Source organism: Drosophila rhopaloa, unplaced genomic scaffold (assembly GCF_018152115.1).
Source record: "Drosophila rhopaloa isolate 14029-0021.01 unplaced genomic scaffold, ASM1815211v1 contig_167, whole genome shotgun sequence".
In the NCBI taxonomy this organism is placed as follows: domain Eukaryota; kingdom Metazoa; phylum Arthropoda; class Insecta; order Diptera; family Drosophilidae; genus Drosophila; species Drosophila rhopaloa.
In genome coordinates this window covers 1,731,733-1,745,402 of record NW_025335047.1, presented here as the reverse complement: position 1 = coordinate 1,745,402, position 13,670 = coordinate 1,731,733, and the positions used below count along the sequence as shown (strand labels likewise).

Below are 13,670 nucleotides of genomic sequence, written 5' to 3'. Positions count from 1 at the left end.
TGTTATCTATTTGCAGTTGCAGGTCGCTGAATAAATCACAAAAGCCATCGATGGACTGGTGTTGCATGCACCTTTTGTTTGGAATGCTACAAATTGCCAGCAGCTGCCACGCCCCGGTTTAAGCCATAAGCATGTAGGCCACGACCGCACAGGGCCACACGTTTTTCTCGAAACTCGAAAAATTGTTTTCAAATTGCTTTTGTTGTTAGTTAAATGCGCGAATGCGAGTGTGTGTGCGGGGGAGGGGGGAATGAAGGGGTGTTGGAAAGTACTTTTCTATGCGTTCAGCGTTGAGTGTTTCCACGAATTTTTCCGAAAATACTTTGCGAAGCGTCAGAAGCAAGCCAAAATCGTATTACGAGCTCTCATTGTGTTCTTTTGTTGCCTACTTTTGGGCTTTGATTTGATTTGCTGAAATATATATGAGGAACCAGAAGGGGAAAGTATGGAGCGGATCGATTTGAGGCTTGCACTTTTTGCTCGGTTCGCTTTTATTTCGCTCGAAATTCAGCAAGCCCTAGTATCACTCATCCGCCATGTGGCCCTCGCAGCAGCCAATTAACAAGTCATTTCTGTTCCTTCTTTTTTATGTGTTTCTGTTTTTTTAATTAAACGAATGAATGCAACGAGTTTTGGTCCATCATAATGGGCGACCTTCCGCGTTCTGCGCTGCAAATGCAATATATTTTTTCACATTTTTTTGCCGCCTCAATGGCAAGCGTAATAGCACAAAAGCAGCAACATCGTCGACGTGATCTTTGCTTGGGGTTATCAAAAGAAAACGCTTTTATTCTCTCAAGGAGAATTCACAAGTTTTTGTTAAAATATTGTTGGTTCATATTTTTGTTATATTTGTTTCATTCTTGGTTTGTTTTTTCCCTCATTCACACTCTGAATTCGAACACAAAACCAACGGACACTAACTTTTGAATTATTTCAAACTGAGTCCGCCCAACCGTGCGTTCCGTCTGAGTTGAAAATGTTGACTGCAGTGCCAGAAGTTGAAGCCGCGGCCGTAGAACCATCAGCAAGAAGAAGCAAAAGCAGCAGCAGCCGACGGGGCGGATGAGCGATTCGGCTCGGGTGACTTCGTATTGGTCCAGTGCGGCAGTGCCGCCCAAACTGTTCACTTCTTCATTTCGGTGCTAATGAAGGTCTGCAGCACGAATTTTGGGAGTCGAGGGAGTTGCAGGCATCTCTAGGCATTCAGAAACCATAATTAGGGAGATGAAAAGGATGTGGTTGCTTAGGTATTCCAAGTAAAATTTGTGAAAGCTTCATTTGGTGCACTTAAATTTTTATTTTGTAATATATTTGAGTCGGTTTTTGGAATACCATTGTGTGCGGCAAGGCAAGCATTATATTTCATTTGGAAACTTAAAAATCAGCTTTTCGTTATAAACTGGATCTTGAAATTAATAAGTTGACCACATTGTTAAAGTCCGTTCATAAAGTTAAAAAAAATGAAATTATGAGGTATAAGAAATTGCACTTAGAAACCTTTAAGCGAATCAATGAAATATCCAACAATCATCTTTGACAAAGAATAATTGTCAGAATCTAAATCTACTTAAAAAGATTTTTTAAAAGCAACGAATATTTTGTTTTGACTTTTTTTTCACATCGTTAATATATTTATATATTATTCATTTTGTATTATTCGAACTATTATTTGAACTACAAACAATTTGTTTTCATTGCAAATTCTTTTTCGAGACCAATCAAAGTAACATATTAACTACAAACAAGTTTATTTTAAATTACAGTTTGTTGGAACTCGAAGGCAGCGGAATTTAAAATAACAGTTTGATGAATATCGGAAACTAGGCCCAAAGTTAACTGCTTGACACTGCTTGGAATGTTTCCTCTCACGCTTCGCTTTGCACTGCTTTATTCCGCCCCGAACGCACTTAATTTCAATAGCTGCTATAAGTTAAATTTAAACTGCGAGTATAATTGGAAAGATTTATTGCCTTTCGAAGTCTTTTTATAATGATTAAGATAATTTGCTTATCGGCCCCCAAGGAACAAATAATGCCCAGCAATCTGATTATTTATAAAGCGGCTTAATTTTCAATTTATTGATCATTGTACTCTGTGACTAAGAAGCAAATATGATTTGACTTTGTTTGATCCAGTCAACGTACTGGCTAACCTTACAGTAGACTCCCGGATAAGGGGCCACAGTGCAGGGTTTAACGCTCCAGGAAACAATGCCCACCTGCTGGCCATTGTAGATGAGGGGACCACCGGAATCCCCGCTGCACTGGCCCTTGCCGCCCTCGTCCACGCCCCCACAGATGTGATATTGGGGATCAGTTTTGCCCCCATGGAGGGCAGTGCACGCCTCGTCGGAGTAAATCTTCAAGGACACCTCCTGCAGGGTGTCCTGGACACTTCCATAGGTCTGAAATGCGGGATTTGTTAGGTAGAGTCATTAGAAATAAAGCCATTCGAAATCCACCTCATTAAGACCCCATCCCAGGAGCACGCCCTCAGCCCCGACATCCGATTGGGGAACGGCAAAGGCCAGAGGAGGCAGTGCCACAGGAGCCACTGTGACTCCATCAAACTCGAAGGGTTCCTCCACCATCAGCAGTGCAATATCATTAGCATTTTGGCGTGTGGGATCGAAGTCTATGTGCTGGATGATTCTCCTTATGCCCACCACATTCGGACCGGTGACATTAATGTGGGTCACTCCAAACTGAATCGATAGCGACTCTGCAGAACGTCCTTTGGTGCAATGAGCGGCGGTCATCACAAACTGCTGCGACACAATTGTGCCACCGCAGGAATGGGATCCATCGTAGCTCCGCAGGGAAACCTAGGATTTGGTCAAGGATCAAGACGTTTTAAATCAATAAATCCCTAATGTACATAATTAGGAAAGTACAATAATTCGTATCTCAATTTATTTATTTGACCATTAAAGATTATCGCTGCTTTAAAAACAGTTATATCCCTGTTAAAAATCAAAGCAGTTCCACTTAATTGAGGGCTGTCTATCTTACCACAAAGGGATATCGTTCTACACTGGAGTCCGTACCGTTCACCACCCTGAAAGTGGGCGTGGCCTGACCGATTGTAGAAATGGTCAATAACGCGATTGCAGCCAGACTGAGCTCTTGATGCGACAACATATTTTGGCTAATTTGCACCCCCCGGGTTGGCTACCGCTTTTATAAGCCTCCAGACTTCGCCGATACTACCCGAGTAATAATATTTACGATTCGAGATAGGACTTTATTGAATCTATCGTCATTGATATAAAATGGCACACGGATGGCTCATTAAAAAATTAAAAAAAATATCGGCACAAGCGCAAAATGCTGTGTATTTTTCAATGATTTATTGAAAGAGTTGAATATCGTATTTATCGGCAACAAACATTTATGTTAAGAAGCTATTTGACCCTAATCTTTTTGTTCACAATTAAATGGTTTTATTTTAATGGTTTTATTTTTATACCAACCAAATGATTCCTTCATAATTTACATTTAAATTTAGCTGTGCTCATTTCGGTGTTCACTTAGTTTAGAAAATGTTTAGGCAGAACTGTTTGAACTCTCCGCAAATATACTTCGGCATGATTATTATTTTAACGATAAGAAAATCCCCCTTATTGTTCACGATTAATGGTTTTATTTCTATATATTAATATATTGTTAACTGATATATGGGCAACCAAATGATTCGTTCATAAATTACATTTAAATTTAGCTGTGCTCATTTCGGTGTTCACCAAGTTTAGAAAATGTTTAGGCAGAAATGTTTGAACTCTCCGTAACTTCGGCATGATTCTTATTTTAACGATAAGGAAATCCCCCAATTTAAATCAAGTTTCTTATCAAAAAATCCGGCAAATCCCAGCCGGCACTTAATGCTTTATGGTTTAAAACTTCACAACTTTAATCAGCTGAATTTATTGTTAGCAAATAGCATTCCACATTGACAAAGATAGTAAACTGTCTATGCCAATATGATTTGGCTCTTCTTGATCCAGTCGACGTACTGGCTGACCTTGGTGTAGACACCGGGATAAGGAGCCACGGTGCAGGGCTTGATGCTCCAGGACACGATGCCCACCTGCTGGCCATTGTAGATGAGGGGGCCACCGGAGTCCCCGCTGCACTGACCCTTGCCGCCCTCGTCCACGCCTCCGCAGATGTGGTATTTGGGATCCGTGCGGCCAGCATGTCGGGTGGTGCACTCCTCATCGGAGTAGACCTTTAGGCCCACCTCCTGCAGAGTAGACTGAATGTAGCCGCCAGTCTGAAAAGGTTTCAAGTTGAGGTTAGTTCCTTGAGAAAGCGCGCTGATCAAATAAAACCCACCGCATTGAGACCCCAGCCAATGAGCACTCCCTCGCCTCCGGCATCTGTTTGAGGTGTGGCAAAGGCCAGCTCCGGCAATTGAACAGTGGCAACCGTAATCCCATCCAGATCGAATGGCTCCTCCACCATCAGCAGGGAAATGTCGTTGGCATAGTTGTTGTTGGGGTTGTAGTCCTCGTGTTGGATGATTTTCTTCACGCGCACGACATTCGGGCCGGAGGCATTAATCTTGGTCACTCCATATTGGATGGACAGATCCGAGGCTTTGCGTCCAGCAGTGCAATGGGCGGCAGTCATCGCAAACTGCTTTGAAATAATGGAGCCACCGCAGGAATGAGAGCCACTGGAACCACGCATCGAAATCTGAAGGATAATGGGTACAGATTAGTTAATTCAATACTTTTTCCAACAAACAATGAATATATTGGAAGAATATATTTAATACTTGTAGGACACACTCCTTGCAGGCATAGCAAATATTTAGATTTTCTTACCACAAAAGGATATTTTTCCACGCTGGAATCTGTTCCATTAACCACACGTCCCATAGGAGGAGCAGCCTGGGCAAACCCAGTAATGGCCAAGAGGGCGATCACCACAAGGCAAAGATCTTTATTCGCCGACATTTTTTTGGGAAACATGCGCGCTCATCGTCCAACAGCCGCTTTTATAAGCTTCCTGGCATTGCCGATACAGATTGATTACGATTATTTACGGCGATTGATAGTACGAGATTATACCTGCTTGATTACAATAGACGCCACTATCGCGTTATCTCCACCGACATCAAACGACACTGGTTCGGTTATCTTTAAACAATTTTAATCAAATTAAGCACAATGAACAGAATGAAATACAAAAGCGGGGGACTTGACCAGCCCGGGAATATGATGGTTCTCATTGGAGTGCGCTTAAAATAAAAAAATTAAAAGGTTTAAAACTTAACAACGGTTTACAGCCGCAAACAAGTGGGTCAGTATACAAATTGGAAGGCCATCAGTGTTAGGACTTACATAACAAATACTAATTATACACAGAATAGTTTTTGGGAAGCGTTACAAATAGCTGTCGTGGTTCTGGTGTACATAGAAAGCGAATCTAGTGTAGACATATGTATATTTGTATATCGTATATAAGATCATCGAAGGCTACGTGACTAGGCGATGTTCGGTGAACATCGGGCTACAAAAATACTCTAACAAGTGCGCACCAGGCGCCGGAAATTGCTTATCAAGTTCAAATCTATATTTTGTTGTCTACTGTATGCTGCAGCTGCGTACCGTGGATAGCTTCTGCTCCTCCTCGTCTAAATGCTTTGCGCTTAAAATGCTCTTGATGCTCTCCGCCTCCTTCATCCAGAACTCCAGCTTAAAGTTGGGATTAAGTGGGATCATATTAACATATGATGGAAGGAATTTATTTAAGCTTACCTGCTGTAGCAGCAGATTTCGTCGCTCGCCCTTTGGTTCATTGTTTACAAGTGGCACAAGAATGGCCAGTGCTGAGGTATACGACTCCAGAGCAGCGTCCAGCTTGCGCTCGTAAAGATATAGCTCGCCTTTCCGTCCAATTTCCAGGCCAGTCTTCAGGGACGGACTTGAATGCGACAGGGCAACTGAAAAGGTATAATGTTATTATACTTATTTTAAAAAGAATGGGCTTGTAGTTTGAGAAAAAATAAGAGCAAACTGAGTCCAGAAAACAGATTTAAATCATACAAAGCTGTTTGTAGCGGGCATCCGGTTCCAGCATCTCGGCAACCCGCGAGCTGCTGGGCTGCGCATCGGTGACCTGGGCAGCTGGAGAAGGCTCTGTGGTTTGGTTAGCTGTGGCAGTTGATGAAGCCTGTCGCTGTCGCTCGGCCAACATTCTGTACTCGTCCTCGATTATGCAATTCTTGATCTCCTCGGCGCGTTTCGTATACGACAAGGCACGATTGCGCAGTGCTAGCCTCTTTGTGGCGTCCGCCTCCTCCGTGATCAGCGGCACAAAATATTGCAGGGCACTGCAGTACAGATAGTAAGCCTCCTTGTAATTGCGCTTCTCATCGTACGAGCACGCCTGGGTGACCAGATCGATGGCCTTTTGCAGGGTGTGCTCCGTGGGAAACGTCTTGAGATCGAGGAATGGGTGCGCAAAGAAGTCCGCAAACGAAATGCGCGCCGTGGGCTCGTGGGCCAAAAGGCGGCGCAGGAGATCGTGGCACTCGTTCGAGATGCGAGCGTTTGGTGGCAGTGTTATGGCCTCGGCCTTCTTGATCTTCAGCAACAGCTCCTCAATGGTTCGCGAGCTATATGGTGCTTTACCGAACAGACATTCGTACAGGATCACCCCGATGCTCCAGAGATCCGCCTTGGCATCGTACTGATGCTTGCGCACAATTTCCGGGGCCATGTAGAGGGGAGAACCTTTAAGCTGCTGGTTGATCTCGCCCAGCTTCAAGTGCTGAGCAAACCTATAAAATATAAACATAATTTATATTAATATTACTATGTTTATTTACAAGATTTCTCTTTTGGCTACCCAAAGTCTGCCACCTTCAGGGACACATTGTTGGCTCCGCGGGTGAGCAGCAGGTTCTGCGGTTTAAGGTCGAAGTGGGATACTTCGTTGGCTCGCATGTACTGGACAGCTGCCGCCAACTGGCGCAGGAAGTAGCGGCAGGTGCTCTCCGGCAAAGCCTTCTTAGTGCGTATAAACGCGGATAGATTGCCGGCATTGCAGTACTCCAACACGATGTAAATATTTCTGAAAAAAAACAAATTTAATGTTTGTAATAATTTGGTGTGAATAAGTATTATTTGAATTCTCCTTCAAAGGTTATGCCTATGGTAAAACGTTTACGACTTTTTATAATAGTAAAATCAAGACAATTGACATATGATCCAAATAGATAAATTGTAAGGCAGGAACATTAGCAAAGTCTATACCGAATAGGACCCTACAGATGCCTTAAGTATGATTGATTTTAACGTTAAGTTAACTACATTTTAGAGTCCCTAAATATGTTCTATCTCCAAATGATTAGTTAAATGAAACCTTTCAAGTTGGTGGGACCGCCCTAAATTGAACCACCATATACATCCTATATCCTGCTATAAGGATGATTCATCGACAGGAATATGTGGTAGGTAACTTTATTACTTGTCGTCCCAGAAGAAATCCTGCAGGGTCACAATGTACTTGTGTTTCAGATCCCTCAGGAGGCGTATTTCGGTGATTAGGTTTTCCCGCGAGGTTTGCGACAGCGTCGACATTTCCACGTACTTGATGGCATGATAAGAGCGCTGTTTCTGCAAAGGTTACAAGTAAATATAAGACTTTTGTACTTGTATGTAACTGGTGTCTCACTTTGTGCCGCGCTTTATAGACGGTCGCATAGCTGCCCGCTCCGAGTTTTTCGAGTATGTCGAAATCAGTAATACTCGGCAGTGGTGTGGTTGCTCTGCTCATGTTATGTTGTTCTGATCATTTATATATTCTGAATGTTTATGTTTTCTATTGGTCGATTGTTTTGCCCATCTCGGCTCACACATTCACGCGCAAACCAGGGCCTGAGACTCGAACAGAGTTGGGTTTGATAGGATTTATCGATAGAAATCAATCGAATTCAAATTTAAGATTTAGTCTTGCGCCGAATGACCAGTTAAAATTAAATAATTTTGTAAAATAATTGACATGTACTTCTATGGAATTCAGCAACTTTAAAAATTTTTGAATTTAATAATTAAATAATAATACTTCCTCCTTTTTAGTAACGTACCAAATAAACATTGTTTTATATTAGGAAAGGGTTAAACTAGTTTTGACTTTAGTTATTGACCCAAACGTTTTTTGTGAGGAAAAGTTTAAACTAGTTTTTACTCCAGTTAAAAAACTAGTTTAATTTTTATCCCACAAAAAAATTCGTTTCATTTCGCAAATACATCTTTTCAAGCCCGTTTTCAATATTTAGAGTGAATAAACTATTTAATTTATGTTTTTGTGTAAGCGAACTAATTATTAAAGAAATCTGCACATGTTTTTATTAAATTTGAGAAAGTTTAATTTTTGAGCTTAAATAAATTAAATTCCAAATCCAATTCAACCTAAATAATAAATAAGATAAAATTATACATCTATAAAAAATATTCAAAAATTGTGCGCTACCGAAACAGTAGATTCGTCAGTGCTGCCCATCAAAATTTCTATCGATAGCACTTGTTGCTGTATCGGTATTTGCTGTTAGTTTGTGTGCAGCCCTGGAAATTACTAAGCCCTAAATCGTGTGTTTTGTTTTTGATGCGTTGCGAAGTGATTAATTTTTCGTTTTTTAGAGGTAAATAAATGTAAAAGACTATGATTTATTGTTCAGCGTAATTTTCAAAGTTGTTAGATTAATCTAACAAGAGGAGATTATTAATTATATCTCGTTAAATTGGTTTATAACGTTTCCAAAGTTTCTGAAAATGTTAAGCCTTGCTTGACACACCCAAAATACACAAATAAAGCAAACACGCCCTGAACAATAAACATTATAACCAATATTCCCCTAACTAACAATTATATTTTAAATGTTTTAGCAGTTACTTAAAGGATTCTCAAGGGATCCCACATTTTGCCCACGTAACGTGACTTTACAAGGCTTCATGATGAATTACGGCAGGAAAACGCCCTCCACATATCGCTCCAATCCGTCGGTTTATTCCCACGCCACGGGAAGGTATTTCAACTATATTGTTTTAATAAATACTATCTTCGGCTAATTGCTTGTATATATCTCCAGATCCTCGACAAATTTGCACTCAAAAATGTCAAGATCCACGCGATCTGTGAGGATTCCCTGGTACCAGAGACCGCTGCTCAAAAACAACCAATATATCGACATACAAAAGGGTGCAATGCTCATCGGATTGTTTGCCATCGTAAGGTCCTTAAATACTTATTCAGAAAGTCCTTATTAGCAAGTGTAATTCCCTTCTAGTTTCTCTCACTCTTTACCATTGCCACGAGCATCTTTGATATATACTGCTACGCGATGGCCGCTCCAGGATCCACACATTATGGCTACTATATCATATCCTACGAGTTCGTCTATGTTGGCAACAAGCATGGTAAGGACTTAAATGGAAGCAGGTTTATTAATAATTCCTGATTAGTTTATTTGTTTAAGTAACTTATTCCCATTTAAATTAAATTAGTAAATTTATTTCATTTTTCCCACTTAATTTTCTTTCAGTTCGCAACATGCTGATTGTCTTTGCATTATTCTCGCTAATCATGGCGCTGATAAACTTTGTGACCAGCGTTCTTCTCTGCGTGGCTTTGCGCAAGGTAAGTGAGGGTCTGATCCTACAGTTATAGCATGCAATTCATTTACATTTCTCATTGCCCGAAAGCATAAAAAACTGGAAGCACAGAAACGCTTACTGAGCAAAGGGGTAACCAATTCATCCTGCACAGTCATAACCAAGAAATTAGCACTGTAACAGATTGATAAATTGGCTAAGGAAACTTCCTTATAAAAACCCATTCTAATCCATGTATTGTCTTATCCTACAGGAATATGAGAGAAAAGTTATGCCTTGGCTGTGGACCTTTGCCGTTTTCACTGTTTGGCGGGCTTTGGCGCTGATCTTCTTTGCCATTGTCAACGACCTCTATTTTGCCTATAACGCGATTATGGTGCTGTTGTGGAGTGTTTTCTGTGTCTTATGTATTTATGGATGGGCCGTGGTGTACTCTCTGTTCCTGGAACTGGTTGATCTCACCAAACTGGAGGATCTGGCCCACTTACGCGTAGGTGTTCCAAGACATTACCCTTAAATGCAGACATAAATGATTATTTGTATCTTTCCAGATGGGCACAATGGCCTCGCTGCACGCCTCCACCGCCAATTCACTGGCTGGATCACGGCCAACCACTCCTCATAGCACCGTATCCACCATGCCCGTGGGTTAAACGAAGTATTTGGCATCCAGCTATGGAGCTCACAACGAAATTGCACAATCTAGACCGTCCGAAAGCAGCACAATATAACCCCGATGCTTCGCACATAAACATTTCTTAAACTATGTTGTACATTCCATCCACCAGTTCAGTGCCTTAGAGATGCGCCTCTCGAACACCACAAATTTTATACACGAATCAGCGTAATTAGTTGTAAGTCGTATTCCGTCCAACCGCATATGTTTTTTGCATACTGTTTAAGAATCTCTGCCTTTATGTATGTCAACATATTGTGTTTTTGGTATGCATATATACATAGATGTACAACCAGAATTGTAGCTATGTATCTAAATTAATATACAATATACAAAATACAAAACCGAAAATATGAGTTTAACGACACGAATTTTCCGGGCGTTAACCAAAACGCCCACCATTCGACAGCAGATCATCTCGTTCTGCGTCAAGCGGGAAAATTTTGAACGATTACAAAACTCACAGGAATCACATATTTTCCCTCATTATCTATATCCCTAGAGACTTGAAGTAAAATCGTTTACTCTTTACTCCCCCAAAATTAATTATATTTATTTTTGTTTTGTCATTCAAATTGATTTTAAATACCTTTACTAATGTCTTAATTTTTGGTAATATTATTTTATTCGATTTTTGATTTAGTACTTTTTACAGACAATTCATCAAGATCATTTAAGGAAAAGTTCATTAATATAAAGGTTCAGTAAAAATCAAATTACATACATCATCAACTGCTCACAATTCGATTTCGGAATATTGTGAATATTTCCTTGAACCGAAAGGGGATTCCAAACCGCATCTGGAATTTCCTGGCCCCAACAAGCAGAACTTATCAATCTTTAAAATACAATTGCTGGACTCGTGTTTGCAGTGTTCAAAGTCAGTGCTCTGGTCATTAACACCCGAAATTATTAGCCCCACACCGCAAAGTGGGGCATTTCAAGTACACACAAGCACAAACATTCGCAGTGGGATGTGTGGAGGCCAAACAAAGTTCAATCAACTGTTTTTGTTAATCATTCCTTGGATGACGACAACTCCGGCGATTCTTAGTACTATGTGGTGGTGGTGAATCCGAGCTCCTTTCCCTTTCCCCTCACCATTCTTTATCTTGAATTCGAATACTTTCTGGTTTTGAATCGGAGCATCCAAGTGGAGTAATTTGAACAATTGCAATTGGAATTCAGCCAGAAAATCAACTACGTCATTAAATGCTGTTCATTGTGCTGAGTTGTTCTTAGGGTTGTTCTTTTATTTATGTGTTTTTTTAGTTCGATTTTTTACAGTATTTTAAATTTGTATTGAGATAGAAAACAAATTTTGTAAACGCGGTGAAACATTAAAACGAATATTTTTTTAGAAAGCCTTATATTTTATTACACGATTATTTTTTTAAATAATCAAAATATTTTCCGTAACGGAACTTTATATTGCACTGTACCTTTGTTCCATATTTCTAGTATTTTGTATCTCATCACTGAATTTCGTTGTTCCTGTTGTTGATAGAACGCAATTTGTTGCATGCGTCGTTGTTTTATCCAGCCAACAGCAACAATAAAGCTACGCAGCAGCCAACAGCAACAATAAAGCTACGCAGCAACAACAACCCCTGTAAGCTCGGCCAACAATAACAAGGTGTGGGAAAAGGGGGTGGGAATATTTACTGCACTTTTCCTTATTTTTCTACGCATTAAAGTGTAGCAAATTGCGTTGTCTCCAAGACCTGTATTGGATATTTTCATCTGTTACTTTTTATGTCTTTATGGTTTGATTTTGATGTATTCCTTAAATGCTCGGACTTAAATTTGATCATTTTATGAATACTGACCTTTCTCGAAATAAGGCTGACCTTTGTCATCTGTAAATATATGTATAAGGTTGTGATTTCCTGAAATTATCTTTCCATAAACCCAGTCGTCTCTCCCGCTCTCGGCTGATTCCCCATTACTCACACAGCTGTTGATCTCGAGGAACTGTAAATGCACCTGTCTTGCTCCCCGGCAGGTTGAATGCACCAAAGCGAAATGGGATAAGCGAAGTCGAGAAAGGGAGGGTGGGAGGTGGGGCGAGTGTGTGCCAAAAATACATTAAGCTTGGCTGCCCCCTTTTTATCTGTTTAGAAATGCACATGTGTGGGAGTGTTCGACTCGTTGTCCTTTTCGCTTCTTCTTCTTCTTGGCCTCAACAATACACTTCTTCTTTCACAACCTTGTCCGTGTGCCCACATGTTTACATAAAGTGCATCTGTGTGCACGAAACACATTCACCCCCAATTTGTAGCTCCAATTGCCAGCGCATTAATATATACACTACAAAAATTAAAAGCAAACCAAATCCTAATTTTGGAGAAAAAAAGAAGAAAGAGAAAAAAGTACGACTATTTAAAATAAAAGAAATCCAAAATTAAATACGAAAACAACAAAAAAAATAATTTGCTTAAAACAAAAGAAAATATGGAAACTATGGAGTCCCAACTAAAACCTTTTATCCAAATTTCGCTACTATGTACATATGCATACGTAAATCGGGGCTCTAAATAAGATAAGCACACATTTATAGTACCGAATAGATTGGAGGTCTTAACGAATTCCGGTATTGCTCGTCGAGGGCAGACAGTGAACATTTGTAAGGCGCACCTTGTTATCAATCACCTCTTTTACGCATTGTTTGGAGCCTCTTTGTATCTCCGTCTCGCGCTCTCCCGCAACTGCGTCGTTTCAGTTCCAAGTGGTAAGTGGTAAGGGGTATGGGGCATGGGGTATATGGTATGGGGCTTGTGGCTAAAAACTGATGGTAAACAAACTGCAATGGCCAAATGCGATTCTGTAGCCGTACGTTTGGATTCACCACGCCATGTTAGACACCCCCAACTCTGTTATCTCCGCCAGCAGGGCGATATTTTCCACCTCTCGCAGTTGAAATTGCTGAAAACAGGAAATAATTTTCGTTTTCTATAGAAAACACTGTTGGCAGCGGTTGCTGTTGCGTGTCTGATATTTTATTTTTAACGCTCTGCGACTTTATACTACGTATATACTATATAGAATCTCTCGTATTAAAGTTTGCCTTTATACGTTTCGCATAATTTTCAAGCTTTTTTGGTTGCAACCTTGCCATTAAGTTTATAAAGTTCGTTAACACTAGCGTTTTTTTACTGTCTGCCTTTTAATTTGTTAAATTTTTGGCTTATTTCGGCTTATTTATCAACGCGACAAGGTTAATGCAGAACCAATTTCGTAGGCAGGAGCGACCTTTGATAGCTTAAATATCTGCCGATAAGCTCCACAAACTGGTATTTACGGATTGTAAATGATATTTTATATTATTTATATAAACACGATCACGTTGGAGCCTATGACCTCTAATTA

At 40.4% G+C, this 13,670-nt stretch overlaps 5 protein-coding genes and 1 long non-coding RNA gene across 10 annotated transcripts in view; 1 reads left to right on the top strand and 5 right to left on the bottom strand.

Annotated features, from left to right (window-relative positions):
* LOC108046662 overlaps positions 1–981 on the bottom strand; it is a 31,250-nt gene extending 30,269 nt beyond the window's left edge. Inside the window, exon 1 of one of the 3 annotated variants that reach the window (XM_017126502.2) lies at positions 925–981. The gene's annotated coding sequence lies outside the window, so the exon portion shown is untranslated. The remainder of the gene's footprint in view (positions 1–924) is intronic. The other 2 variants (XM_017126503.2, XM_017126504.2) reach the window with 2 other exon arrangements.
* Positions 982–2,101: 1,120 nt separating this feature from the next.
* On the bottom strand, positions 2,102–3,143 carry LOC108046528 (trypsin-like). Its single transcript, XM_017126239.2, has 3 exons — positions 3,015–3,143; positions 2,465–2,827; positions 2,102–2,407 (listed from the first exon to the last, which is right to left on the bottom strand). The coding sequence occupies exons 1-3, from the start codon at positions 3,141–3,143 to the stop codon at positions 2,102–2,104; spliced, it is 798 nt and encodes a 265-aa protein (XP_016981728.1).
* Positions 3,144–3,910: 767 nt separating this feature from the next.
* LOC108046660 (chymotrypsin-2-like) lies at positions 3,911–4,981 on the bottom strand. Its single transcript, XM_017126499.2, has 3 exons — positions 4,832–4,981; positions 4,338–4,700; positions 3,911–4,275 (listed from the first exon to the last, which is right to left on the bottom strand). Exons 1-3 carry the CDS (start codon positions 4,976–4,978, stop codon positions 3,973–3,975), a joined length of 813 nt encoding a protein of 270 aa, XP_016981988.1. The 5' UTR covers positions 4,979–4,981; the 3' UTR covers positions 3,911–3,972.
* Positions 4,921–7,959, bottom strand: LOC108046659 (serine/threonine-protein kinase ULK3). 2 transcript variants are annotated; one of them, XM_017126497.2, is made up of 8 exons: positions 7,689–7,959; positions 7,482–7,630; positions 6,861–7,085; positions 6,056–6,792; positions 5,768–5,952; positions 5,618–5,704; positions 5,078–5,146; positions 4,921–5,015 (listed from the first exon to the last, which is right to left on the bottom strand). In XM_017126497.2, exons 1-8 carry the CDS (start codon positions 7,788–7,790, stop codon positions 4,950–4,952), a joined length of 1,620 nt encoding a protein of 539 aa, XP_016981986.1. In that variant the 5' UTR covers positions 7,791–7,959; the 3' UTR covers positions 4,921–4,949. The 2 variants fall into 2 exon arrangements, with proteins under 2 accessions (XP_016981986.1, XP_016981987.1); XM_017126498.2 differs by lacking the exons at positions 4,921–5,015; positions 5,078–5,146 and adding an exon at positions 5,148–5,247.
* Positions 7,960–8,570: 611 nt separating this feature from the next.
* On the top strand, positions 8,571–10,652 carry LOC108046540. 2 transcript variants are annotated; one of them, XM_017126256.1, is made up of 7 exons: positions 8,571–8,655; positions 8,900–9,039; positions 9,103–9,241; positions 9,301–9,430; positions 9,556–9,650; positions 9,879–10,115; positions 10,177–10,652. In XM_017126256.1, the coding sequence occupies exons 2-7, from the start codon at positions 8,966–8,968 to the stop codon at positions 10,276–10,278; spliced, it is 777 nt and encodes a 258-aa protein (XP_016981745.1). In that variant the 5' UTR covers positions 8,571–8,655; positions 8,900–8,965; the 3' UTR covers positions 10,279–10,652. The 2 variants fall into 2 exon arrangements, with proteins under 2 accessions (XP_016981745.1, XP_016981746.1); XM_017126257.1 differs by having other exon boundaries at positions 8,574–8,655; positions 8,903–9,039.
* Positions 10,653–11,891: 1,239 nt separating this feature from the next.
* LOC108046547 lies at positions 11,892–12,686 on the bottom strand. Its single transcript, XR_001769387.2, has 3 exons — positions 12,255–12,686; positions 12,131–12,160; positions 11,892–12,025 (listed from the first exon to the last, which is right to left on the bottom strand). It is a non-coding gene; the product is annotated as an uncharacterized LOC108046547 (long non-coding RNA).
* Positions 12,687–13,670: the final 984 nt, after the last annotated feature.

Bases quoted from the DNA above. Each gene is read 5' to 3' on its own strand.
- LOC108046660 (XM_017126499.2), bottom strand. From the start codon at position 4,978: ATGTTTCCCAAAAAAATGTCGGCGAATAAAGATCTTTGCCTTGTGGTG. The intron at 4,701-4,831 runs GTAAGAAAATCT...ATTATCCTTCAG, and splicing joins TGGAAAAATATCCTTTTGTG to ATTTCGATGCGTGGTTCCAG. The intron at 4,276-4,337 runs GTGGGTTTTATT...AAACCTTTTCAG, and splicing joins TTGGCTGGGGTCTCAATGCG to ACTGGCGGCTACATTCAGTC.
- LOC108046540 (XM_017126256.1), top strand. From the start codon at position 8,966: ATGATGAATTACGGCAGGAAAACGCCCTCCACATATCGCTCCAATCCG. The intron at 9,431-9,555 runs GTAAGGACTTAA...ATTTTCTTTCAG, and splicing joins CTATGTTGGCAACAAGCATG to TTCGCAACATGCTGATTGTC. The intron at 10,116-10,176 runs GTAGGTGTTCCA...GTATCTTTCCAG, and splicing joins AGGATCTGGCCCACTTACGC to ATGGGCACAATGGCCTCGCT.
- LOC108046659 (XM_017126497.2), bottom strand. From the start codon at position 7,790: ATGAGCAGAGCAACCACACCACTGCCGAGTATTACTGATTTCGACATA. The intron at 7,631-7,688 runs GTGAGACACCAG...TAACCTTTGCAG, and splicing joins TCTATAAAGCGCGGCACAAA to AAACAGCGCTCTTATCATGC. The intron at 5,016-5,077 runs GTATAATCTCGT...CGGCAATGCCAG, and splicing joins CGTCTATTGTAATCAAGCAG to GAAGCTTATAAAAGCGGCTG.
- LOC108046528 (XM_017126239.2), bottom strand. From the start codon at position 3,143: ATGTTGTCGCATCAAGAGCTCAGTCTGGCTGCAATCGCGTTATTGACC. The intron at 2,828-3,014 runs GTAAGATAGACA...ACCAAATCCTAG, and splicing joins TAGAACGATATCCCTTTGTG to GTTTCCCTGCGGAGCTACGA. The intron at 2,408-2,464 runs GTGGATTTCGAA...CCCGCATTTCAG, and splicing joins TGGGATGGGGTCTTAATGAG to ACCTATGGAAGTGTCCAGGA.